The sequence below is a fragment of the Macaca nemestrina genome, chromosome 1 (assembly GCF_043159975.1).
Source record: "Macaca nemestrina isolate mMacNem1 chromosome 1, mMacNem.hap1, whole genome shotgun sequence".
Classification (NCBI taxonomy): Eukaryota; Metazoa; Chordata; class Mammalia; order Primates; family Cercopithecidae; genus Macaca; species Macaca nemestrina.
In genome coordinates this window covers 65,377,642-65,404,270 of record NC_092125.1, presented here as the reverse complement: position 1 = coordinate 65,404,270, position 26,629 = coordinate 65,377,642, and the positions used below count along the sequence as shown (strand labels likewise).

Genomic DNA, 26,629 nt, shown 5'->3' with positions numbered 1-26,629 from the left:
AAGAGACATTGCCCTGTGAAAACTTGCAAGAACTGCACAAACTCAGAATCTGCAAGCACTTCCCCTCCTACCAACCTCAACAATACCCTGTGTTCTGCATTTATAGAAAACAATTTGCGGTGACTCACGCCTGTAATCCCAGCACTTTGGTAGGTCAAGGCGGGCAGATCACGAGGTCAGGAGACCCAGACCATCCTGGCTAACACAGTGAAATCCCGTCTCTACTAAAAACACACAAAAAAAATTAGCTGGGTTTGGTGGCGGGCGCCTGTAGTCCCAGCTCCTCAGGAGGCTGAGGCAGGAGAATGGTGCAAACCCTGGAGGTGGAGCTTGCAGTGAGCCGAGATCATGCCATTGCACTCCAGCCTGGGTGACAGAGTGAGACTCCGTCTCAAAACAAACAAACAAACAAACAAACAAAAACCAATTTTAAGAAAAAAAATTTAAGTACTTGAATAATGAAAATTACCAAACTGTACGGCCGGGCGCGGTGGCTCAAGCCTGTAATCCCAGCACTTTGGGAGGCCGAGATGGGCGGATCACAAGGTCAGGAGATCGAGACCATCCTGGCTAACATGGTGAAACCCCGTCTCTACTAAAAATACAAAAAACTAGCCGGGCGAGGTGGTGGGCGCCTGTAGTCCCAGCTACTCGGGAGGCTGAGGCAGGAGAATGGCGTAAACCCGGGAAGCGGAGCTTGCAGTGAGCTGAGATCCAGCCACTGCACTCCAGCCTGGGCGACAGAGCGAGACTCCGTCTCAAAAAAAAAAAAAAAAAAAAAAAAAAGAAAGAAAGAAAATTACCAAACTGCAAAAATAAAACATTGTATTTATGTAATGTTTTATGGTTTACAGAGAACTGTTATACACGTACCTTATAAGTGTAGGTTCTAGTTAGTTTTCTCAGAATTTATGACAACAATAACAATTTCATTTTTGCTTTCTGGATGGTAAAAGGTGACAACCAATTATTAAACAAAAATACAGCAAGCATTAATGAACTCATTAAGAGGTAAAGGAATTTTAAGCACTTTTATATTTATATTCATATGTAAGGAAGCGAAGTTGCTTACAATTCATCTTTATCTGTTTACTAGAGTAGATCCCCAGGAATATATACAAACCAAGTTTTTTAAAATCCCCTAGTAATGGTATTAGCATATACTTAAAAGTATTAAAACTTAAAAAAATTGTAGTTAAACCTTCCTTAAATAAAATGGAAATTAATAAACAATTTATTATACCATTAATAAAATAATTAATTTGTTAATAAGCAAGTAACATTAATAAAATAATATATTATGCCTCCCGCAAATTGGTGTAAATTACTACAATTTGACGATACTTTTAAAATTCCTAACATGGAATAAATGCCTTTGTAATTGATTGATCTAAACTACCTTCCCTTCATTGACTGTGCACTTTCCCCACCCTTTCCTGAGGCCCTGTGCACTAGGAATGCCTTGCTCATGGTGTAGGCTGGACAGGCATGAGATACAGAGATGGGAGAGTGGTTTGCTCCCTGATGCAGGCCTCATGGTACATGTTGACCTGCACTGACAGAAGCCCAAAGGTCACAGATTCCACCTAGAAACAACTAGAGGAAAGAGAGAGAACTAGCAGCGGCCTCTGCCAAACTGGAGTCCAGCTGTGTAATAGTCAGTAGCAGCTATACCCTGGGGCAAAGTCAGGTCAAGACCAAACTCTGCATTAAGAAGGAGCTCAGGGGAAGAGGGTGGAATAGGGGTTCCCAGAATCAGCTGAGTCAAAGGACACTCATAACTTCCATTTTAGCATCAGGGGTTCTGATGCAAGGAGTAAGTAAACTTGTGGAATTCTGAAGGCATTTAGCAATAGAACCCTAATCTTTTCCTTACAAGATAAGAGCCGTACTTAAAAGAAATTGTTATCTAGGAATGTAAGTAATTCATTGTTGAGTGACAAAATCAATAAGGGATGGAAGAAAGGGACTTTGGTTCAGAGTGGGCAGGCTCAGTCACCCTTAAAGCAAACCTCGAGTGTGATAAGTGCGAACGTGAGATCCACTCGAATCAGGAAATTACAGCGTAAGAGAAAAGCCATCCTGAGCAGCACTGCCTACTTAGGACAAGCTGTAGCTCCAGTTATGAGTTTGAACTGCCAACAGAAGGATGAAATTAAAAAACAAAACCAAAAGTGATGAGGAAGTTACATTTCCTTCCAAAAGTTTTAAAGCCTGAGGGGGCAAGAGAAATACGGAGGGGGGGGGGGAAGCCTCAAGAATACAAACAGGGGTGACAAAATTGCTCAGACAATATTTGAGTAGGACATTCCTTTTTGGTTTTCCTGATTTACCTAAGTCATCTAATGAGTCACACTTTGGTGCCATTCTGGTCTGTTAAAAGAGGGAAACGTGGTGCCTGAAGCACTGAAAAGCATGCAGGAGCATGTGGATGCAGTGGGAACATAAGCAGACAGGAAGGAATTTAGAGCATTCGTCAGACAACTCTTTTACCTATTAGGCACCTCTATGTTCTCAGCACTTTCCATAAATAATTGCATTTAGTCTTATGACAGCCTTAGGTTTTTTTAAATCCCCTTTTCAAAAAAGTTTAGGTACATTTGGCCAAAACTTTACAGATAATAAGTGGCTGAGCCGCATTACCTGAGCCTTCTTATCACCATCTCCCGCATGTTTTCAGTGCTTCAGGCACCACATTTCCCTCTTTTAACAGATCAGAATGACACCAAGTGTGACGCATCAGGTGACTTAGGTAAATCAGGAAAGCAATAAGGAATGTCCCACTCAAATATTGTTTGAGTAATTTTGTCAGGCCTGTCTGTACCCAAATAAGTGGTTCAGCCACTTATTATCTGTAAAGTTTTAGCCACTTATTCGGTTCAGTAATCTGAATCAAATCTGTGCTTTCCACTAAAACCTAGTGCTTTTACCTTTCTTGCTTTTTAAAAATTTTTGGAATTATTTTATTTTTGTGGGTACATAGTAGGTATATTTATTTATAGGGTAAATGAAGTGTTTTGATACAGGCATGCAATATGTAATAATTGCATCATGGAGAATGGGGTGTCCATCCCCTCAAGCGTTTATCCTTTTTGTGACAATCCAATTATACTCTTTTCATTCTTTTAAAATGTCTAATTACATTATTATTGACTATAGTCACTCTGTAGTGATATCAAATACTAGGTCTTATTCATTCATTCATTCTATTTTTTTGGACCCATTAACCATCCCCACATCCCCCACCAGCTCACCCCCAATACCCTTCCCAGCCTCTGGTAATCATCCTGATATACTCTCTCTCTGCATGAGTTCAATTGTTTTGGTTTTTAAATCCCACAAAGAAGTGAGAACATGTGATGTTTGACTTTCTGTGCCTGGCTTATTTCACTTAATATAATGACCTCCAGTTCTATCCATGTTGTTGCAAATAATAGGATCTTATTCTTGTTTACAGTTGAATAATACTTATTGTGTATATGTGCCTCATTTCAATAGATCCATTCATCTGTTGATAGGCACTTAAGTTCTTTCCAAATCTTGGATATTGTGAACAGGGCTGCAAAAAAGCATATATGGGAGTACAGATATCTCTTCAATATACTGATTTCCTTTCTTTGGGATATATACCCAGCAGCGGGATTGCTGGATCATATGGTAGCTCTATTTTTAGGGGAACCTCCAAAGCATTCTCCATGGTAGTTGTGCTAATCTGCATTCCCACCCACAGTGTACTAGGGTTCCCTTTTCTCTACATCCTCACCAGCCTGTCTTTTGGATAAAAGTCATTTTAACTGGAGATGATAGCTCATTGTAGTTTTGATTCACATTTTTCTGATGATCTGTAATGTGAGTACCTTTTCATATGCCTGTTTACCATTCGTATATCTTCTTTTGAGAAATGTTTATTCAAACCTTTTTGCCCATCTTTTTATCAGATTATGAAATTTTTTTCCTGTAGAGTTGTTTGAGCTCCTTATATATTCTAGTTATTAATCCCTTGGCAGATGGGTAGTTTGCAAATACTTTCTCCCATTCTGTGGCTTGTCTGTTTTCTTTGCTGTGCAGAAGGTTTTTAACTTAATGTGATCTCATTTGTCCATTTTTGCTTTGGTTGCCTGTTCTTTTTGGGTATTACTCAAGAAATTTTTGCCCAGACCAATGTCCTGAAGATTTTCCCTAATGTTTGCTTGCAGTGAAATAATTTGAGGTCTCAGATTTAAGTTTTTAATCCATTTCTATTTGATCATTGTATATGGTGAGAGATAGGGGTCTAGTTTCATTCTTCTGCAAATGGATATCCAGTTTTTCCACCACCATTTACTGACAAAACTGTCTTCCCCAGTGTATGTTCTTGGCACCTTTGTTGAAAATGAGTTCACTGTAAGTCTGTGGATTTGTTTCTGGGTTCTCTTTTCTGTTCCGTTGGTCTATGTGTCTGTTTTTATGCCAGTACCATGCTGTTTGGGTTACTATCACTCTGTAGTATAATTTGAAATCAGGTAATATGATTCCTCTAATTTTTTTTTTTTTTTTTTTTTTTTTTTTTTGCTTAGGATAGCTGTGGCTCTTCTGGGTCTTTTGTGGTTTCATATAAATTTTAGGATAGTTTTTTTCTATTTCTAAGAAGAATGTCATTGGTATTTTGATAGGAATTGCACTGCATCTGTTGATTGCTTTGGATAGTATGAACTTTTTAAAAATATTGATTCTTCTAGTCCATGAGCATGGAATATGTTTCCATTTTTTGATGTCCTCTTCAATTTTTTTATCGGTGTTTTGTAATTTTTATTGTAAAGATCTTTCACTTCTTAGGTTAATTCCCAGGCATTTAATTTTATTTGTGCCTATTGTAAATGGAATTGCTTTTTTATTTCTTTCTCAGCTTGATTGTTTACTGTTGGCATATGGAAATGTTGCTGATTTTTGTATGTGAATTTTGTATCCTGCAATTTTACTGAATTTATCAGTTCTAATAGATTTTTGGTGGAGACTTTAGATTTTTCTAAATATAAGATCACATCATCTGCAAATCATTATAATTTGAGTCTTCCTTTCCAATTTTGATGCCCTTTATGTCTTTCTCTTGTCTAATTGCTCTAGCTAGGACTTCCAGTACTATGTTGAATTACAGTGGTTAAAGTGGGAGTCCTTGTCATGCTCCAGATCCTACAGGGAAGGCTCTCAGTTTTTCCCCATTTAATATGATACTAGTTGTAGGTCTGTCATACATGACTTTTATTATATTAAAGTATCTTCCTTCTATACCCAGTTTTTTTTTAGGTTTTTTTTTTTTTTTTTATCATGAAGGGATGTTGAATTTTATCAAGTGCCTTTTCAGCAACAATTGAAATGATCATATGGTTTTTGTCCTTCATTCTGTTGATGTGATGTATCACACTGATTGATTTGCACATGTTCAATCATCATTCCATACATGGAATAAATCCTACTTGGTCATGATGAATGATCTTTTTAATGTATTGTTGGATTCAATTTGTTAGTATTTTGTTCAGGATTTTTGCATCAATAGTCATTGGAGTTATTGACCTGTAGTTTTCTTTTTTCTTCTTTTCTATGTGTCTCTTTCAGGGTTTGGTATCAAGGTAATTTTGGCCTCCTAGAATGAATTTGGAAGTATTCTGCCCTCTACTTTTTGGAATAATTTAAGTATGATTGGTATTAGCATTTCTTTAAATGTGTGGTAGAATTCAGCAGTGAAGCCATTAGGTACTTGGCTTTTCTTTACTGGGAGACTTTGTACTATGGCTTCAATCTCATTAATTTAAAATCTAGTACTTTTAAAATAATGTAAATAACTGTCACAGAAAACTAGGTAATTAGGTAGAGACAAAGAAGATAAGAAATGGGGTTAATATCTAGAAAGCAGAGATACTATTTCCTTCCCCCCAAGTCATCATGAAAGGAAATAATTAATAGCTATGAAATAATGAACAAATATTAACATTGATATAATCCACTGATATTATTCAAATTTCCCATTTTATTTGTATTCATGTTTGTTTGCACGTGCATTCAATTCTATACAGTTTTATCACATATGTAGATTGGTGTATCCACCATCACAGTCAAGATACATAACAATTCCATTAACACAAGGATTACCTGTATTGCCTTTTTATAACTGCACTCACCTCCCTTATGCCCATCCCCCTCGCCTCTCTTTCTGACAACCACTAATCTGGTTTTCACATCTAAAATGTTGTCATTTTCAACAATGTAATATAAATGGAATGATACAGTATGTAAGCTTACACTATATAAACTCTCTGGATTATATGTTTTTTATTCGGCATAATTCCTATGACATTCAATTTAGATTTTATATGTGTCAATCATCCATTTTTTTCTTTTTTACTGCCAAATGGTATACCATAGTATAGGGTATGAGTGTACCAGAGTACCTTTTTTTTTTTTTTTGAGAGGGAGTCTCGCTCTGTCACTGAGGCTGGAGTGCAGTGGTGCGATTTCAGCTCACTGCAGCCTCCGCCTCCCAGGATTTAAGCAATCCTCTACCTCAGCCTCCCGAGTAGCTGGGATTACAGGCATGTGCCATCACACCCAGCTAATTTTTGTATTTTTAGTAAAGACAGGATTTCACCATCTTGGCCAGGCTGGTCTTGAACTCCTGACCTCGTGATCCACCCGCCTCAGCCTCCCAAAGTGCTGGGATTACAGGTGTAAGCCACCACGCCTGACCCCAGAGTACTTTTAATGAGATCCAATTTATCAATTTTTCCATTTAATGGAGTGCGCTTTTGGTGTCAAGTCTAAACAATCTTTGCCTACCCCTATCCTGTATCCCAAGATTTTGTAAGTGCTGTAGTTTTATACTTTACATTTAATTCTTAGATCCCATAGATTTTTCTCCTGTGTTTTTTTCTTTTTCTAGTTTTATGTTCCACATTTAAGTCCAGGATTTATTTTGAGTTAATTTTTATATAAAGTATGAGGTTTACATCAAGATTTATTTATTTATTTGCCTGTAGATGTTCAGTTGTTCTAAAAAATGCTATCCTTTCTCCTTTGATTTACATTTGTACCTTCATAAAAATTGGTTGAACATGTTTGTGTGTCGATTTATTTTTAAGCATCTAATATGAGCTAATCATTGAACAAGTATCTCTTGAGCCCCTACAATGAGCCAGGCAATATTCTAGGTGCTGGGAATGCCACACTACCCAAAGCAGACAAAAAAATACCATACTCAAGGAGCTTACAGTCTAGTGAGAAAAATAAATATAAACCAGATAAATAAATACATAAAAGGTCAGGGAAAGAAGTAGTATGACAAAAAATAACCGAGTAATGTGCTGGGTAGTAAGGTGTTGAGGTGGGATGTGCAGCACACGTTAGACGATATGGTCAAGGAAGGCTTCTCTGAATAAGTTCTGTTTGAGTAAGGGCCTGAATTGAGTGAGGGAGTGAGCCATGAAAATACCAAGGAGAAAAGTTTTGTTTGAACAGAGAACATCATGTTCTGCAAGCTCAAAAGACTGAATAGGGGTAAGAGGATGAAGACTTCCATTTTCAGTATAGCTGTGTAAGTGTCTACTGGTCCCACCCTCCCACAGATAGCAATTCTAAACTCTGAATAAAATAGGGAAGAAAACAACAACAAAAATCCTACCTTAAGGAACCAGAAAGTAAACAAAAGCAGATACATTCTAAAGGAGCAATAAGTCTTACAAGAAGGGAACACCATAGATCAAACTTCCCATTTGTTATGCCTTTTAGCCTGAGAGAATATCAAAGTAGGCATGATGTGGCATGGCTAAAACTCTGAGAGAAAACCAAGTCTTTCTGGTTTGAAAAAATAAAACAGAGCTTTGGGCAGCAACAGACACTAGAAAATTATGGGGGTCCTAAAAATTAAAGAACCAAGAGAAGAGCCCATCTTGTGCATAAACTCTGCCCAAATCTCTGGCTGATCTCTGAATCACCCATGAGGAGGACAGATTAAAAACAGAGCAGCTCCCATTCTGTAGGTTGCCTGTTCACTCTGATGGTAGTTTCTTTTGCTGTGCAGAAGCTCTTTAGTTTAATTAGATCCCATTTGTCAATTTTGGCTTTTGTTGCCGTTGCTTTTGGTGTTTTAGACATGAAGTCCTTGCCCATGCCTATGTCCTGAATGGTATTACCTAGGTTTTCTTCTAGGGTTTTTATGGTATTAGGTCTAACATTTAAGTCTCTAATCCATCTTGAATTAATTTTCGTATAAGGAGTAAGGAAAGGATCCAGTTTCAGCTTTCTACTTATGGCTAGCCAATTTTCCCAGCACCATTTATTAAATAGGGAATCTTTTCCCCATTTCTTGTTTTTCTCAGGTTTGTCAAAGATCAGATGGCTGTAGATGTGTGGTATTATTTCTGAGGACTCTGTTCTGTTGCATTGGTCTATATCTCTGTTTTGGTACCAGTACCATGCTGTTTTGGTTACTGTAGCCTTGTAGTATAGTTTGAAGTCAGGAAGTGTGATGCCTCCAGCTTTGTTCTTTTGAATTAGGATTGTCTTGGCAATGCGGGCTCTTTTTTGGTTCCATACAAACTTTAAAACAGTTTTTTCCAATTCTGTGAAGAAACTCATTGGTAGCTTGATGGGGATGTCGTTGAATCTATAAATTACCTTGGGCAGTATGACCGTTTTCACAATATTGATTCTTCCTATCCATGAGCATGGTATGTTCTTCCATTTGTTTGTGTCCTCTTTTATTTCACCGAGCATTCTCAGCAAACTATCGCAAGAACAGAAAACCAAACACCGCATGTTCTCACTCATAGGTGGAAACTGAACAATGAGATCTTTTGGACTAGGGAAGGGGAACATCACACACAGGGGCCTATTATGGGTGGGGGGGAGGGGGGAGGGATTGCATTGGGAGTTATATCTGATGTAAATGACGAGTTGATGGGTGCAGCACACCAACATGGCACAAGTATACATATGTAACAAACCTGCATGTTATGCACATGTACCCTAGAACTTAAAGTATAATAATAAACAAAACAAAACAAAACAAAACAAAAAAACACAAATGGTCAGTAGGGATACATTCTAGCAGAGACTTTGGCCTAGCAAGAGTACCTGTTTTTCCCTTCTCTTCCCTTTGCATCCAATAAAACTTTGTCTTACCCACCAAAAATAAAACAGAGCAGCTAAGGATAAAAGAACTGAACTGAGATTTGGGTTGCTCCAGAGACAGAGAGCATTTTCAGGTTGGATATAAGTAAGTTAGTCGTCTGTTTAAATGAAAAACAAAAAAAATAGTACAAACAAAAAAACCTATCTTTTGGGGGAGAATATAATAGAATCCATTAATAACGTCCAGGATACAATTCAAAATTACTGGACATATGAAGAAACTAGAAAATCTGAACTCCAGTTAAGGGAAAAGAAAGTCAATGGCGACTGTCTCTAAGATGATCCAAATGTTGGAATTAGCAGGCAAGTATTTTAAAACAGCCATTATAAATATGCTCAATGATGTAAATGTATATATGCTTGCTAATGAATAGGAAGATAAGAAATCTCAGTAGAAAATAAACTATTAAAAAGCATCGGCCAGGCACAACCTGTAATCCCAGCACTTTGAGAGGCAGGTGGATCATGAGGTCAGGAGATACAGACCATTCTGGCTAACACGGTGAAACCCTGTATCTACTAAAAATACAAAAAATTAGCCAGGCATGGTGGCATTCACCTGTAGTCCCAATTACTCTGGAGGCTGAGTCTGGAGAATCACTTGAACTTGGGAGGTGGAGGTTGCAGTAAGCCGAGATTGCGCCACTGTACTCCAGCCTGGGCTATACAGAGTGAGACTCCATCTCAAACAAAAACAAAAACAAAAACAAAAACAAAAACAAAAAAAAAACAGGCATCAACATTCTACAACTAAAACCTACCCTCTGAAATAAAAATGTCACTGGAGGAACTTGGCAGCTGAATGGAAATGAAAGGAAAGAGCCAATGAACTTAAGGATAAATCAATAGAAATTATCCAATCTGAAGTAGAGAACAACAAAACATTTATATAAAAAACAGAGCTTCAGGACTTATAAGACAATATCAAGTGACCGAATAAACATGTCATTGGAGTTCCACAATAAGAGGAAAAAGAGAATGAAGCAGTAAAATTGTCCGAAAAAAATAGAAACTTGGGAAAAGAAGTACACTTACAGGTTCAAGGTGTTCAGTGAAACTCAAGCTGAACAAATATGAACAAAACCATGCCTAGGCACATTATAGTCAAACTGCTGAAAACCAAAAATAAAGAGAAAATCTTATAAACATCCAGGAAAAAGACAGTGCTTACATACAGGGAATTCTTTGAATAACTGCTGACTTCTCCACAGAAATGAAAGAAGTCAGAAAGTAATGTATAAAATTAGTCTTTGAGAAAAAACTAATCAAGAATTCTGAGTAGAGGAACAAACACTTGAGCTCTCCATGACTGCTACGAGGAGGGAAGAGAAGAAGCCTAAAGCCAGAAGCCTATTGTAGTCATGTAGTCCAGAAGTGACGGTGTTTTAGGCCAGGCTATAGTCATTTCTTTGCATGGGCTCTCAATCGCCATTTTCAAAATCTCTCTTGAACGTGCTTGTTTGAAAGATTTCTAACCCTTCTTGGTAAAACAAGAGGTGAAGAATAACGGAAGTACAAGAGTCAAAGGACTGGATGAAGATCCATTTTGGGTCAAATAATAGTTGGAACTGGGGTAAATGAAATTTTAAAAATAGATCTGTATTGTAGAAATTATCTCATAATTCTAACACGAACATTTTTCCATTCTCTCGAAAACATTTCAAAGGAAGAAGGAACTGAATTAAATGAGTGATTAGATATAAGGAAAAGAGAAGACGTGAAGAAACCTGTGGTTTTCCGGCTTGAAGACAATGGTTCAATTTAAGAAACACATAATGACTCAGGTACAGAGAATAAATATAGGGTAGGCCTTAACGGGCTGTTAGTCTGATGTCAAGAAATGTTACAGTAACTACCCCGTGTTAGGTAAGGAATGTTCTGGGTGTGGGCTATGTCAGCCAGTAAAGCTGAGTCATTACACCTGAAGTCATTGTGTATATCAATGAGGTACACCTGTCCCGGATCAGTTGGCTTAGCCTATATCAAAAGCAGCCCATGTCTAGAATTGCTCCAGTCTTACAAGGCAATGCTTAGAAGGGAATATTTGCACTTCCAAAGTTCTCATGAGGCTCTCACTCATTCAGATAAAATCATCCCAACTGTGAACCTGCTGTGAAGATTTTGAAAGCTGGAAACTTGCCTGGAAACTAACCTGGAAAATGTGACTCTCTGCCTGTATCCAGACCTTCATAACATCCTTCCATATTTCTGTATCTTTAAATATGCAAATGATTTGATTTACCCAAGCATCTGATGTCCCCATCCATCAGAGCCTCCTCTTGACATTTGTTAATACTGTAAATACTATCATTGCACAGACAATGGGATTCATGCAAGACCCCATGCCCATTGTAACTAAGTCTCTGTGAGGAAACAGGACAATGAAGGGGAGAGGTATGATACTATGAGATAGCTAAAGCCTGTGGATTCATCTGTTCTCACACTGCTGTAAAGAAATACTTGAGACCGGCTGGATGCGGTGGCTCACGCCTGTAATCCCAGCACTTTGGGAGGCTGAGGCAGGCTGATCATTTGAGGATAGGAGTTTGAGACCAGCCTGGCCAACATGGTGAAACCCTGTCTCTACTAAAAATGCAAAAATTAGCCAGGTGTGGTGGCACGCGCCTGTAATCCCAGCTACTCGGGAGGCTGAGGCAAGAGAATCGCTTGAACCCAGGAGGCAGAGGTTGCAGTGAGCCCAGATCGCACCACTGCACTCCAGTCTGGGCTACAGAGTGAGACTCTGTCTAAAAAAAAAAAAAAAAAAAAAAAAAAAAAAAAAAAAAGAAGACGACTTACCTTCTTTACAATTTTTAATTGAATTTTTATTGAAGAATGTTTTACATACACAAAAGCACATTGTCTCAAATGCAGACCTAGTTGACTTTTCACACACCAAACACACCCATGTAACACCACCCAGATGAAGAAACAAAACATTCTCAGGACTTTCAAAGCCTTCCTCATACTCCCATCCCGGGGGGAGATTGCTATTTTGACTTAAACACTAGGAATTACTTTTGCCTGTTTTTATACATTACATGCATGAAACAAAACAGTATGGACATATTTTATATCTGGCATCTTTCACTAAACACTTTCTGTTTTGAAATTCATCTGTATAATCATTCATTTCATTGTGGTATATTTCATCATGTGATGTATCACCATTAATTTATTCTGTACTACTCATGAGCATTTTGATCATTTCCAGTTTGGGGTTATTGCAAATAGGGCTGCTGTAAACATTCTAATACTTGTCCATAGGTGAATAGATATAGATGCATGTTTTTATTATACTTTATGTTCTAGGGTACATGTGCACAACATGCAGGTTTGTTACGTATGTATATGTGTGCCATGTTGGTGTGCTGCACCCGTTAACTCGTCATTTACATTAGATATATCTCCTAATGCTATCCCTCCCCTAGCCCCCCACCCCACAACAGGCCCCAGTGTGTGATGTTCCCCTTCCTGTGTCCAAGTGTTCTCATTGTTCAATTCCCACCTATGAGTGAGAACATGCGGTGTTTGGTTTTCTGCTCTTGTGATAGTTTGCTGAGAATGATGGTTTCCAGCTGCAATAGATGCATTTTTGAGAGGTAATCTCTAGGGGTAGAATTGCTGGATCATAGAGTAGACATATGTCCAGTTTAGTTGCCAAAGAATTTTGTAAGGCAGTTGGACCAATTTATACTTTCACCAGCAGGTTTTCAGAGTTACGGCTGGGATACATTTTTACTAACACTTGATATTTTATCATTTTAGCTATTCTTCTGAGTATGAATTCTGAAATTGTACTTTGTGTTTGATTTTAATTTACCTAATGACTAATGAAGTTAACCAAGTTTTCTTATGGCTATAAACCAATTGGATATCATTTTTTTGTGAAGGTTCTTCAGGTCTTTTCCCATTCTCTTGGTGGGTTGATTATCTTTTCAAATTTATTTGTAAAAGTTCTTTATATTTGGGGGGCACAAGCCCTTAGTTTGACATGAGTTTTGCAAATAGTGCTTTTGAGATTGTAGCTTGCCTTTCACTCTCTTACTGGTGTCCATATTAGTGTTCTAGGGCTGCCATGACAAAATATCAAAGACCTAGGGGGATTAAAAAATAGAGTTTTGTTGTTTTTTTATTCTCACAGTTCTGGGGCAGGGAGTCTGGGATCAAGGTGTGAGCATGCTTGTTTTCTTCCATGCCTCTCTCCTTGGCTTGCAGACGGCCACCTTCTGGCTGTGCTATTACATGATCTTTACTCTGCATGTCCACATGTCTGGTGTTTCTCTCTGTGTCCAAATTTCCTCTTTTCTTATGAGGACACCAGCCAGATTGCATTAAGGTATAATTTTAAAACCACATCTTAGCTTCATTACCTCTTTAAAGACCTTATCTTCAAATATGGTTACATTCTGATGTACTGGGGGTTAAGACTTCAACAACATATGAATTTCGGAGTGGGACACAATTCAGCATGTCTCAGTGTCTTTCTTTTTTGAGATATTATTGACATACCATAGAGTTCACCATTTTAAAGTATACAATTCATAAGATTATGCAACCATCACCACTGATTCCAGAAAATTTGTATCATCCCACAAAGACACGGCACACAAATTTGGTGTCCTATAGTACACCTTTTAATGTAAAGAGACAAGTTCCCACATCCTTTCAATGCTAATACCCCAAAGTGAACATGGGGTGTATGTTACATATACATTTACCCATTGCACATGTGCTCAACCTGCTCATAAATAGGTATAGCTTTGCCCCCAAACTGACTGTATTAGTTTGTACTCCCACTGCTATAAAGAAATACCTGAGACTGGGTAGTTTATAAAGAAAAGAGGTTTAATTGGCTTATGGTTCTGCAGGCTGTACAGAAAGCATGGCAGTATCTGCTTCTGGGGAGCCACAGGGAGTTTTTAGTCATGGCAGAAGGCACAGGGGGAGCAGGCCTCTTACATGGCAGGAACAAGGGGAAGAGAGAGTCGGGAGGTGCTATACACTTTTAAACAACCAGATCTCATGAGAACTCACTCACTATACATTACCAAGTGGGGGGATGGTGCTAAACCATTCATGAGAACTCCACCCCCATGATCCAATCACCTCCCACCAGGCCCCACCTCCAACACTGGGGATTACAATTCATCATGAAATTTGGTGGGGACACACATCCAAACCATATCACCTACTGAGTGTATATGACTCTATTATGTAATATGGACCCTGTCAGACACAAACCCCAACCTACTCTTTCCTTCTTTGAAGAGAGATCACCTTCAGTCCATGCCAGATACTATTTCTTCACAGTTTGCAAACTGTTATCACCAATAAATCTCTCTTTTCTACTACTTAGCCATCCTGCTGGTCTTTTGGATGACAATGTGAAGGTCCAGTCTGGCATTGCCAGTCATATATCTCTCTGTTAACCCAAAAATTTAGTTAAAGTCTGCTCTGCAACCTCCTGTGTGACTGCTATTTTGAGAAAATTTTTAAAACAGGGGCAGCAGGGGAATGTTTTCTACCGTTGATCAAGATGCAGTGGAGAAGCAGCGACCAGCCACAGAAGGTAAGCGGGAGTGAGCATGAGATTTCAGAGGAGGCAAATAGTGGAAGAGTTAGTGACTTGTCAGAAATATAAAGCTCCCAATACCCAGCAATATAAGGGGAACACATGTGGATGAATCCTGAAGAGCTCTGCTCCGCCCCCACGGGTCCCTTTTATCATTTCTGTGCTGCAGGCATCTGGGTGCTGTTGCGAAGCAGAATGACAGCCCCGTTTCTTTGCCTCAAATTGGAGCAAATTTTGAGGAATAGTTTATAGCCCAAAGTTCCCCTTTGGGATAAAGCTATGCTGCTACCTTCCTCTCCTTAGGATGGTCCCTGATAGCCCTGCAGGGGCCCTTCCCTTTCCAGCCTTGCCACCACCCCTCCCTTTCCTGTTTTTCCCAGTAACGCTTCCTGAATACATTACTAACACATGGTTCCTCTTCTCAGGGTCTACTTCTGAGGAATCTGACCTAAAAGAGACACCAAAGTCATTTAAGTTAAAATATTAAAGAGTGATCAGATTGAACTGAAAGATTTGGGTATGCCCAAGAGGAGCCTTGTGTTACACATAGATTAAGCTTTCAAACACTTTCGAACTTGTTATTATTGGGTGAAAGGGATGTCAAACAAAACCAAATACCCCTTAAATAAAAGTGGAAACAAGAAGTTACTCTAGAGAAATACTAGTAATCAAATAGGGTGAGCATGGAGGAGACTCAGAAGAAGATGGCATTATTTGATCTGATACAGGTCAGGAAGAATAAAAAATGAAAATGTAGGGTAAATATTTTTCAGATAAAGGACGCGCTGGGCACAGTGGCTCACGCCTGTAATCCCAGCACTTTGGGAGGCCGAGGCGGGCGGATCACAAGGTCAGGAGATCGAGACCACGGTGAAACCCCGTCTCTACTAAAAATACAAAAAATTAGCCAGGCGCGGTTGTGGGCACCTGTAGTCCCAGCTACTCCGGAGGCTGAGCCAGGAGAATGGCGGGAACCCGGGAGGCGGAGCTTGCAGTGAGCTGAGATCGCGCCACTGCACTCCAGCCTGGGCGACAGAGCCAGACTCTGTCTTAAAAAAAAAAAAAAAAAAAAAAAAAAGGACGCAAGTATGTGTTTTTTGAGGACAACATACACAATAAAGTAGAAAAGTAAGTTAATCAGAGAAACATTAGAGAATGACTTGCAGAGAGCCCTAATTTTTCATTACTCAGAAATCACAGTGAAAACAAAGATAATTTGATTTTTGGTAGGTAATTATTTATTCAGCCAGTCCACCAAATCCAGGAAACAGGAACTTAAACTGAACTAAGACAAAAATTATGAATTGTTTCATATGATCAGTGACACTAAGAATATTAGTGAATTCTCTTAAACACAGATATGTTTCCCCAGGAAATAATAGTACTTGAGAAACATAGAATTGCTAAAGAGAGAAATGTAACCGTTTCTCTGTTTTGTGGGGAAAGGGAAGGAAAAATCGATGTACTGGTTTCTAACTGGTGTTGTTCCTCTTCAAGTTTCACGCGTGTTCCGGTCGTTTAATCTCCAGAGACAGCTTATACAACTCCAGGGTCATTTTCTAATCCTCTGGGTGTGGGAGACACTGCATGTGTTTTCTACCCGCAAGCACTGACTCACAACCTTCAGAGGTTACCTAAATGAAATAAAGCAATCGTTTTCGAGAGGCTTCTCTCCAAACTAAATCCGAAGATGTAAGATTTTTTCTGGATGTATCACTGATGACCACAAAATTGGAATATCAAAACCCTCCTCAGGACGGATGAAAAAAATCCCAAAGAAACTAGGGTCTCAGCAAAGTGTTCTCCCTTGGCTGTCAGGCAGCAATCAGTAGCTGGTGAAGCAGGGAAGGAACAGCACTGCAGACAACACCCAGGGGGCCTCCTTAGGGGCAACAGGAGGGACAGTTCTGATGGGCGCATCTGAAATGAAGCAAAAGCATGGCATTTCTTGTAGACAGTATAAGGCTGGGGATCAGGTCAGCTGGATCTATGAGACCTTCCTATCTGGGGGGGTGGTCCTTCTTGAGCTTGCCTTAACAAGCACACCAAAGTGCTTAGAAGGTGATGGTGCTAATTCTCTAAGTGATGTGTCTGAAATAAATCCCGCCAAAAGTCACATCTCATTGGTGTTGGCTAGGACAGTGCTTTGGAGGAGACTATCATTTTTAGAATGGGATAGGATGCCCTGAAATGTGTGCCACTTTTGTAATCCCCAGTGTTGGAGGTAGGGCCTGGTGGGAGGTGATTGGACCATGAGGGTGGAGTTCTCGTGAATGGTTTAGCACCATCCCCCCACTTGGTACTGTACAGTGAGTATGATTCTCAGAATAAGATTTTATAATAGTAAGAATATTGAGAGTTATGAAACACTGATAAATTATACCTGGATGGGATGCTGAGAGTTGTTCTTTACCTCCATTTATTTATGATTATAACAATAAGATTAATAATAAGGCTAATAATGTTATGACACATACTACATGTCAACATAAGTACTAATGCAAAACATTATTACCTCGATTTTGCTAAAGAGAAAAATTAGGTACAGATAGTTTGTGTGACTTGTCTAATATTGCATAGCCTTTGGGTGGCATGATTATGATGTAAACCTAGGCACTGTGGTCCTAGAGTCAGAGTTTTCAAAATTAGTACAGTATCTCCAAACCTTGATCCTTTCATGGTCCTAAGTATGTAATTTTTATTCTCATATTCTTAATATTTTGCTAAATGGAGGCAGTGGTGGGGAATTAGCTCCTTGAGTTGCTATTAATAGATTAGTTAAAAAAAAAAAAAAAAGGTTGACCCTATCCTTTTGATTGACCAAAAATCTCCTATCAGGTTAACTTCATTATGAGAAGGTGGGAGCACACGTGAGGTTCTAATGGAGACATCAAATACTTGAAGTATGTTGCGAATTTACCCATAGGATTCCTCATTTAAACTTAAGTAGATGCCCACTAAAATTTTGCCAAATCCTCACTGACACTCTCAAATTAAAAATTGTATCTCTAAGTCCACTAACAGAACCCTGTATACACAGACACTTGAATTATAACGAAGGTCACACTGCAGAGTTGTGTGGAAACTATAGTTTATTAAATAAGTGGTGTATGGTTAATTAAATAGCCATTGGAGAAGAACAAACTTTAACCACTACTTTCCACCATAAACACACAGGAATTCCAAGTGATTTGGAGATACTAATGTGAAAGGTTAAAACAACAAAGCTCTGGAAAATAACATAAGGAAATATTTTTTGTGATCTTGCTGCAGGCAAATATTTCTTAAACAGCATATGAAAGGTGCCAACATCAAGGAAAAAATTATAAATAGAACTAAATTAGAATTTATAACTTCTATTTATCAAAATTTGAACACTCATACACTGCTCGTGGAAATTTAAATTGTTGCAATCACCTTTGAACAAAATTTGGCATTATCTACTAAAGATGAATATATGGCTGGGTGGTGTGGTGGCTCACATCTGTAATCCCACACTTTGGGAGGCCGAGGCAGGTAAAGGAGGATCACTTGAGCCCGGGAGTTCAAGACCAGCCTGGGCAACAAAGAAAGACCCTATCTCTACAAAAAACTTTTAAAAAATTAACCAGGTATGGTGGTGCATGCTTGTAGTCCCAGCTACTCTGGAAGCTGAGGCAGGAAGATCCCTTGAACTCAGGAGTTGGAGGTTACAGTGAGCTATAATCATGCCACTACACTTCAGCCTGGATGACAAAATGAGAACTTGTCTCAAAAATAGTAATCCCACTTTTAAGTTTATTCCCAACAGAAATATTTGCACGTTTGTATCAAGAATCATGTGCAAGAATGTTCATAAGAGCACTGTTCATGATAGCCTATAACATGAAAATCCTAAACTTTTATAAGATACATAAAATGTGTTATGTTTATCCAAAGATCATACAACAACGAAAATAAATAAGCTATCACCCCATGCAAGAACACATAGATGATTTTCAAAAACATAATACTGAGTAAAGAAGACAGGCACAAAAGAATACATACATGATTTCCTTTATATTAAAAGTAATGGCAAAAACCGCAATGACTTTTGCACCAACCTAAATATAATGCTAAAAAGTTGATAAAACTAGTCTGTGATGCTAGAGGTGAGACCAGTTGGGAAGGAGAGTTGGGGAGTCACTGGGAGAGGGCACACGGAACACTTCTGGGATGCTGGTAGTGGTGATGCTTCTTGACTTGAGTGGTAGTTTGTCATAGTGGGTTCACTTTGTGATCATTTATTGACCTGTACACCTAAGTGGTGGGGTCTGCGTGTTTCCTTAACAAAGGAATGAACACACAAGACAACACAGGACAAGACAAACGTGGCAGCCGCCCCGAGCAGCACGCTCTGCTTTATTTTATACACGCTTGTGGAATTTTACCACGTCACAAGACACGAGTTGTTTTTATGTCATGAGTTGTTTTTCTGACCTTTCCCTAACTTTCTGAATTCTCAAGATGCTTAAACATTAACCAGTTCCCAGAGTCTGCTGTTTGCGGCTGACTCTTTTGTTCTTCCTGTTTACAGAGAAGAAACGTCATGCTTTGTTTGCAAGAGCATAACTATCGGGAACATCTCGTTTGCGAGCACGTGGTCCTCTACACCTAAGATTTGGACATAGTGTTGTAGTATGTTATATTTAAATTAAAACTTTTATTTAAGCAAAAAGTGGCCTTCCAGATGACCTTTGGAAAGATACATTGATAAAAAGTAGTGTTCAAGAGTGATAAACTGTGATCATTCATGCTATTAAAATATTGTACCATGTGTATATATTATTTACACAAATTGAATAAATAAATAAAGTGTACATTTCTAAGTGCTGCCTCTGTCTAGGAGGAGACTCTCGTTTGACTTTTCATAGAGGCTTTACCTTCTTAGCAAAGGCCCTCAGTAAGGTCGGAGTTAACCTTTACATTGAAGGGCTGGAGCCGACCAATGTGAATTTCTGCAGGTGACTTCAGCCTCTCCAATTAGAACATATCCATCATCACAGTGATAGTGCACCAGAGTAGTAGAGAATAAAAATGATCTCGCATCTCCATAGGACCCATGGCCAATGGGAGGAACCATTCTGCAAGCTTGAATGGTGAGAGAAAGGTAGAGGAGTATGAGTTAGAGTTTCATTTAATGAACAATTCAGTGAGCCACCCTTCTCGTTACACAGAAGTAGGTCATTAACTTATCGTACTGCTGATGTACATTTCATCTCCTTGACAAAATCCGTAAACTTTTACACTGTTCATGGACTTTTGGGTACAAAAGCATTAATTTAGCCACAGGAAGTTACTCCAAAACAGAATCATATTCAGTAATCATGAAGCTAAATAAAAAGAAAGACCACAAATTAATTTTCAAAAAGCAGACAGTGCAATTTAAAAACGGCCGAGAGACTTGAATAGATGCTCCTATAAAGGGGCTATACAAATTGTCAACAAACATATTAATAGCTGCTTATTCCCATGGGTCATCAGGAAATACAAATAAAAGCCACAATGAGAAATCACTACACACTCACCACAGAATGTCTACAATTGAAAAGTATTATCATACCAAAGTTTTCATGAGTAGTACACAATGGAACTCCAATGAACTACCTAAGGAAATATAAATTGGTACAGCCACTTCCAAAAACATTTGTGGTTATCTCCTAGAACCTGGCAATTAAAATCTTGGGTATTTTCTTGGCAGAAATACACAAACATGTACACTAAAAGACAAGCTCAGAAATGTTTTGAGCAACATTATTTGTAATGTGCCCAAACATGAAAGAGCCTAAAAATCCATCAACTCTAGAATAGGTAAGTAAATTATAATCCATTCAACTGATGGAATACTATACAGCAATAAAAATGAATGAGATACTATTTACAAAAAAATGGGTGAATCTCACAAATACATTGAGCAAAAGCCAATAGACCATTAATGTATAATTCTATTCCATTTTTAAAGCTTTTAAAAATTCAAAACTAAGCTACAGAACAAGTGTAAATAAAATGAGGAAATGATTACTCTTCAAGTCAGGATGATGGCTACATTTGAAGAAGGATGAAGTGGTAAATGGGAGGGCCCCCCATGGGACTTCTGGGGGCTGGCAATGTCCTGCATCTCTACCTGGGTGAGATTTTCATTAAGTGTTTGATTTTTGATGAATCATGTTGCTGTACATTTTCACTTTGTATACTTTTCTACATGTGTGATATATTCTAATAAGCTTTTTAAAAAAGAGTTGATTATCTTTGAAAATGGGTAGAGAAAAAAAATTTAAAAAAATAAAAAAGAAAAAAGAAAATGGGTAGAGAGTGAATGAATCCAGATGAGTCCCCACCTCTTCCAAATACCACCCCCTCCACAAAGAGAATGTTTTGTCATTTTGCAATTTTTGGATAGAGGTTTGTTGAAACAATGCAAAACAATAGCATATTTGGAAGTAAGAAATATGCAAAGAGCACTTTAGGAAGTTGAGGCAGGCAGATCACTTGAGGTCAGGAGTTCGAGACCAGCATGGCCAACATGGCAAAACCCCGTCTCTACTAAAAATACAAAAATTAGTGTGGTGGAGCACGCCCATAATCCAGCTACTCAGGAGACTGAGGCACGAGAATCGCTTGAACCTGGGAGGTGGAGGTTGTAGTGAACTGAGATCATGCCATTGCACTCCAGCCTGGGCGACAGAGCAAGGCTCCACCTCAAAAAAAAAGAAAGAAATATGCAATGTTGAGTTGTTCAGTTAGCCTATCAGAACAGGAATGATCTATAGTGCCAAAAGTTTTGCAGACAAGATTTAGTGCAATTTAATAAATTTAGAGCACTGAGTATGTTGATAAAGCACCACACTAAGGGAGGATTTCCCGTTAGGACTGAATCTAAGTTAAAGCTGTTTCCAACTTATTTGCTAAAAAGCAAATTAAAACTGCTGGCTCCTTTCTCATGGATTCCATCCTCACCAAGTACTACTCCTCCATGTATGCACTGTTCTCGGGCACTCTCACCTGTTCAATGTTCCCCTATTAAGCCATGTGCATTCTCACTTCTGTGACTTTTCTTCTGCCATTTGCCCTACTACAGTGCTCTCTACCTTTCCCCATGGGCAGTCCTGGCACACGGTGATCATTCCTGCCTGTGGTTGCCTATGGCTCTCAATAGGAATGATATTTTGAGTTCTTAGCCACTTACATTTTATGTATGTTTATGATATATTTATTCTACAGAAAAGGAAACACAACCTTAGAGATGTCAGTTATTCTGCATAAGATCACAGCTACTAAGTGCCAGTGACATGAATCAGACTCAGGGATTAAACTCAGGCTTCTCTCAGTTCAAAACCCATTGCTCCTTCTTAGAACACTACTATTTTCTGCTCTCTATAGCAAGCATTGGGTAAGTACTTTATGTGGCAGCTTTGGCAGTTTAAAAGGCTGTAAAATGGAAGTTTTGGCTGAAAAACAATATTCTTGTTATTTGCAAAGTCAAGTAACCCTCTCTCACTGATGAAGTAGGTGACTCAGAACCGGTTAGAAAGCTCTTATCTCCCTCACCTAAATCAAAAACAATGAAATGACAGGACAGAAGATATTTTAAGGATAATATTTGGGAAGGATTTTTTTTTTTTTGTAGTGAAGCTTTTGTTATCCTGTGAGCCCCATTCCATCACTTCCATGAGGAAAATGTGTGGGTGCACTTTTCCTTCACATTAAGAGAGGGACTCTAAGAAGCCCACTGAAAAAGCCTAATATGGCTCCTCTCAGTTTGGACAGCGGGACACAGTGGATTAGTGTTGGACTCCTGCCAGGGAAATCTAAAATGCAAAACATGGGCTGTCCAGTGGCTCTGATAGTGGGAACAAATGAAAGATCTCTGCTGCTTTGAGATTGACCTATACTCCTGATGGTATTCAGAAAAACGGATGGGTGAGTACTTCCAGGGAATTAGAAATCAGATGCATGAGAAAGTCATTCATGGTGGAGTTGTCTTCAGGCCTGTCTAAAAGAGCCACGAAGGTGGGAGGAAGACCTCAGTAAAAACAAAATAAAACAAAAACAAAACCTCTAGGAGTCACCAGATATCAAGGAGATAGGAAAGAGCAAGTGGTCAACCAGATCGGAGATGGGTTTGATCACACCCAGGGAATTGTTAACAGATTTGCAGTGAAGGCAGAGGACCCCATCCCCACCCCTCCACACACACAAAATACAAGAGAAAGAGCAAGTCTGAAGCACCCAGGAGGCCAAGGATTAGCTCAAGTCAAACATTGTTTCTCTCACCTCTTCTCCCAAAGTTTCAACTCAGGGGAGCTCAGAAAGCATAGCAACAGTCAGTCCAAAGGAAATGTTTGTTTTTGTGGCGAGGAATAGAAATTCACTTGTATATAAGTCCACAGCTTCCACACAGCCTTTCCTAACCCTCAGATTAAACACCTCCATAGAAATAGAAAACATAGCTTTTAATTTTTATAAATAAATAAATACATATGTAGAGCTCTTTGCTAGGTTTTTTGGGTAATATTAAGGGACATACTTGCAATGTATTTGAAAAGTTAAACCACAGCCATGTAAATAGTCATACCATAGAACCAGTCACCCAAGTGCCAGAAGATTCGGACAGAAAAAGAGTTCTATAGGAGAAGGTGGTGACAGAACAGAGGACTGGATTATCAAGGGAAGACTTCACAGAATAAGGGGAGATACATCCTCAAGGGTGGGTAAAGTTGAGTCATTGAAAAAATGGGAGAGGCAGAATATACTGAGCAATAGGCAAGTCTGGCATCAGATGGCTGTTGCAAGAGAAGTGGGAGGTAGGATCAGAAAGGAAGGCTCAGGTTGACAAGACATTAAACACCCTTTCAGGGAGTTGGGATCAGAAGTAATGGGAAGATTTGGGGGATCAGAAGAGAAGGAAAAAATAAGGAGGAACATGGAGAAATAACTCAAAGACTTGTTGACAGATTGGAGAAAGTCTTCCTCCATTACCTCAGAGTATAAGAAGGGAACTCAGAGGTGGAGTTGGCCTCTTTATCCTGTACTGACACTGTTACCTAAATTAACACCATCCCTCAATAGTTTTCATGCTTCTGATGTGAAGAATTATCTTCCAAATACAGTTGCTTCCTTAATAAATCATGCTTTCCTCCTCAATGATCAAAAAAGCATGGCTTCCACCCTTTATACAATCTACCAGCTCTCAGAGGAGCACCCAGCTATTATTTTGGGGTCAAGATTTCCCCCCTAAACCATCCAAATCCTCCATTTTTGATGCCATGATAGCTGTTTCAGGGATTATGTTTATAAATATTTTAACGTGTTATAAAAATTAGTTCTCTCAAGATAAGAAACAATGTTGGCTAGTGACAGAGAAAACTACAACTTTGCTAAAAGGACATTCTATTTAAATAATATAACAATCATTAATTTCCGTAACAACAGCTCTTCAACCAGTTCTGGCAAGTTCTCACAATCTCATACATTTCTAATTCATTTGTAAAAACTTCCCTATATTTGAATAACAATGTGTTACTGTTGCGGTAAACTGAGGAACGGAGAGACTTTTAGATGCTGCTTGACTTTGGAGAGTTCCCTATTCCCGCCACAACTCTGAGCTGTAGCGCAGCTCCTATTAGCCATATGCAGATTGACACTAGTTTTAGTGGGCCCCACACTTTCTTGGAGCACACAGTCCACGCTAAGAGATCTGTGACTCCCCACTTCGAAACTGTTGAGGCTAATTAGGCCCCTCCATTCACACACTTTCACACACTTTCAGTTCCCATGTTTGTAATTGGGGTGGTGAGCTACTCTCGCCACCTCCAGTTTCCTAGACGACTTAGCGAGCCACGTTCTTGTCCTGTGTTGGCAGGGTGTGAGTTTCATCTGAATTGATGAGCCACTCCCAACGCCCCCAGCCTCTCTGGGTCAGACTATTCGGCACACCCCGGGAGGTGATCAGGCTCCCCTTCCATCCAAAGGAAAGGTCCTGCCTTGGGCCCCCAAAACCTTACCACGGTTCCTGAAGCATGCTGTTTCAGAAATCGTCCTGTAGCTCCTTTCAGGTTCCCTTGCACTGCTGGGTAGGGGGCACCAGGTCACCAGAGAGCTGATCTCCCCTCCAAGCTGCAGTTCTCCCAGCGGAACCTGGGGTCACAGGTTTCCCAAGTCCCAGGCTCCACCCCCCAGAGGCAAAGGAGACAGTAAGCCTGCCGTCTCCAGTCCCTTTGTGGTTGCCAAAAACATTGTGGTAAAGTGAGGAACGGAGAGACCAATACGGAGTACAGGAGGATTTGTTTATTTTTAGGTACGCACCGGCTTAGAGGATTTATATGCAAAAAGCTGAGCATTGAACAAAGACAGAGCGGTGTTTTTATAAGCGGCCTTACCAAAGCAAAACAGAAGCAGTTAATTATACAGTGACAGGTCACGTAATTTATAGCATAACATAACTTGTGACCTTGCATAGCTTGTGACCTTGTAGCTGCATTGAAAGAAAAATAAAAACTGTCTAAATACAGACATTTGCAAAACATAATGATGCTTAAGAAGCCTGGGAAAAGAGTAACGGTAAAAGAGTTTGTCTTTTTTTTTTTTTTTTCCTTTAACCTTGTTCTAAAATGGAGTGGGGGTGTTTGGAGCCTATTCCTTTGGCCTTGGCTATTCAGACAGCATTATCTTATAACTATCCTTAAAATAAGCTGCTAGGCAAAGGAAAACTTTTTTTTTTTTTTAATCTTTGCCTTGCCACATTTTGGGCCTTAGCTTTCACTTTTTTTAAAGTAAATAAATGCAGTACTGATTATTATTATTATTTAAATTTCTGCCTTATTACATTTGTATAAGGCTTTATAGCTTACAAAGTGCTCTATATTTTACTTCAGCAAATTCACTCAGAATTTGTGATAACAGGCAATATATTGTGCTTTGTGGATGGAAATTTTTTCTGATCAATTAGTAACTGAGATTGTAGATGGTATAACTAACTTAATTGGAAAATAATTGTGTCTTAAGCATTTAGGAACACTTATTTAAATATAAGAAATTGATTTAAAAATTAAAGGTTATTCCTTTCTAAAGCAGCTCTGCAAAGATTTTTGCATATGAACACTTGTTTTAGACCTAATAACAGCCTCTATCTAAAGTAGAACAATTTCCTTGACATTTTGGGATTCTTCATTTTTATTAATAACATAGTCACTTTATTCTCTCAAAAATCTTGTGAACTACCACCATTTGACGATATTTGATTAATTGTTCAATATGAATTTTTCTCATACCTTGGAGAAACTGTCCTCTTTTACCCATAACCACTGTACTCACCACACAAGCCAGAAGGGCACCACAGTAGAGTCAAGACCCCAAAGAGGCCTAGTGCTGGGAAAATGCTCTGCAACTTGAGAGACATGGCACAGAGTCTCAGAGGGGCCACAATGGGGCTCGGCCTTCTCCGATACCTTGAATCAAGATGAAGAAAAGTTCTCTAAGTAACAGTTGAAATATGCCTATGCCAGGAAGTTCAGCCTTGGCAAAGTCCCAACAATGGGTCACTGAAAGGGAGGGGCAAGGAGTGTGACTGGTAGACCGGATGCTGAGCACAGTTCCGACAGAGGGGAACTGATATGGCCCTTTCTTGGGGAGAAGATTCTGGGGCACCCTCTGAGATTCTATGTGTATCTCCCTAAGACTTTATCACTGTTCAGGCAGAGACAGTGATGAGTCTCTTTCTGGATATATGCACAATTCTTCTCTGAGGGAACAAGAGTAAAAGGCAAAAGGACTGCAGCTCCTGTCACACAGGGTAAGTGGTGGCTGTCCAGGAAGGAGAGGTCGCAGCATGAGAGAAAGGCCAGGCTGAGAAGCAGTTCCTGTCCAGGAAGCGAT

The 26,629-nt window shown here is 39.1% G+C and overlaps 1 protein-coding gene across 1 annotated transcript in view; it reads right to left on the bottom strand.

Annotated features, from left to right (window-relative positions):
* Positions 1 to 26,177, bottom strand: part of LOC105484871 (CD55 molecule (Cromer blood group)) — a 145,809-nt gene extending 119,632 nt beyond the window's left edge. Inside the window, exon 1 of the mRNA XM_011746950.3 lies at positions 26,069 to 26,177. Coding sequence (XP_011745252.2) covers positions 26,069 to 26,153 — 85 coding nt within the window. The 5' untranslated portion in view covers positions 26,154 to 26,177. The remainder of the gene's footprint in view (positions 1 to 26,068) is intronic.
* Between the last annotated feature and the right edge of the window lie 452 nt (positions 26,178 to 26,629).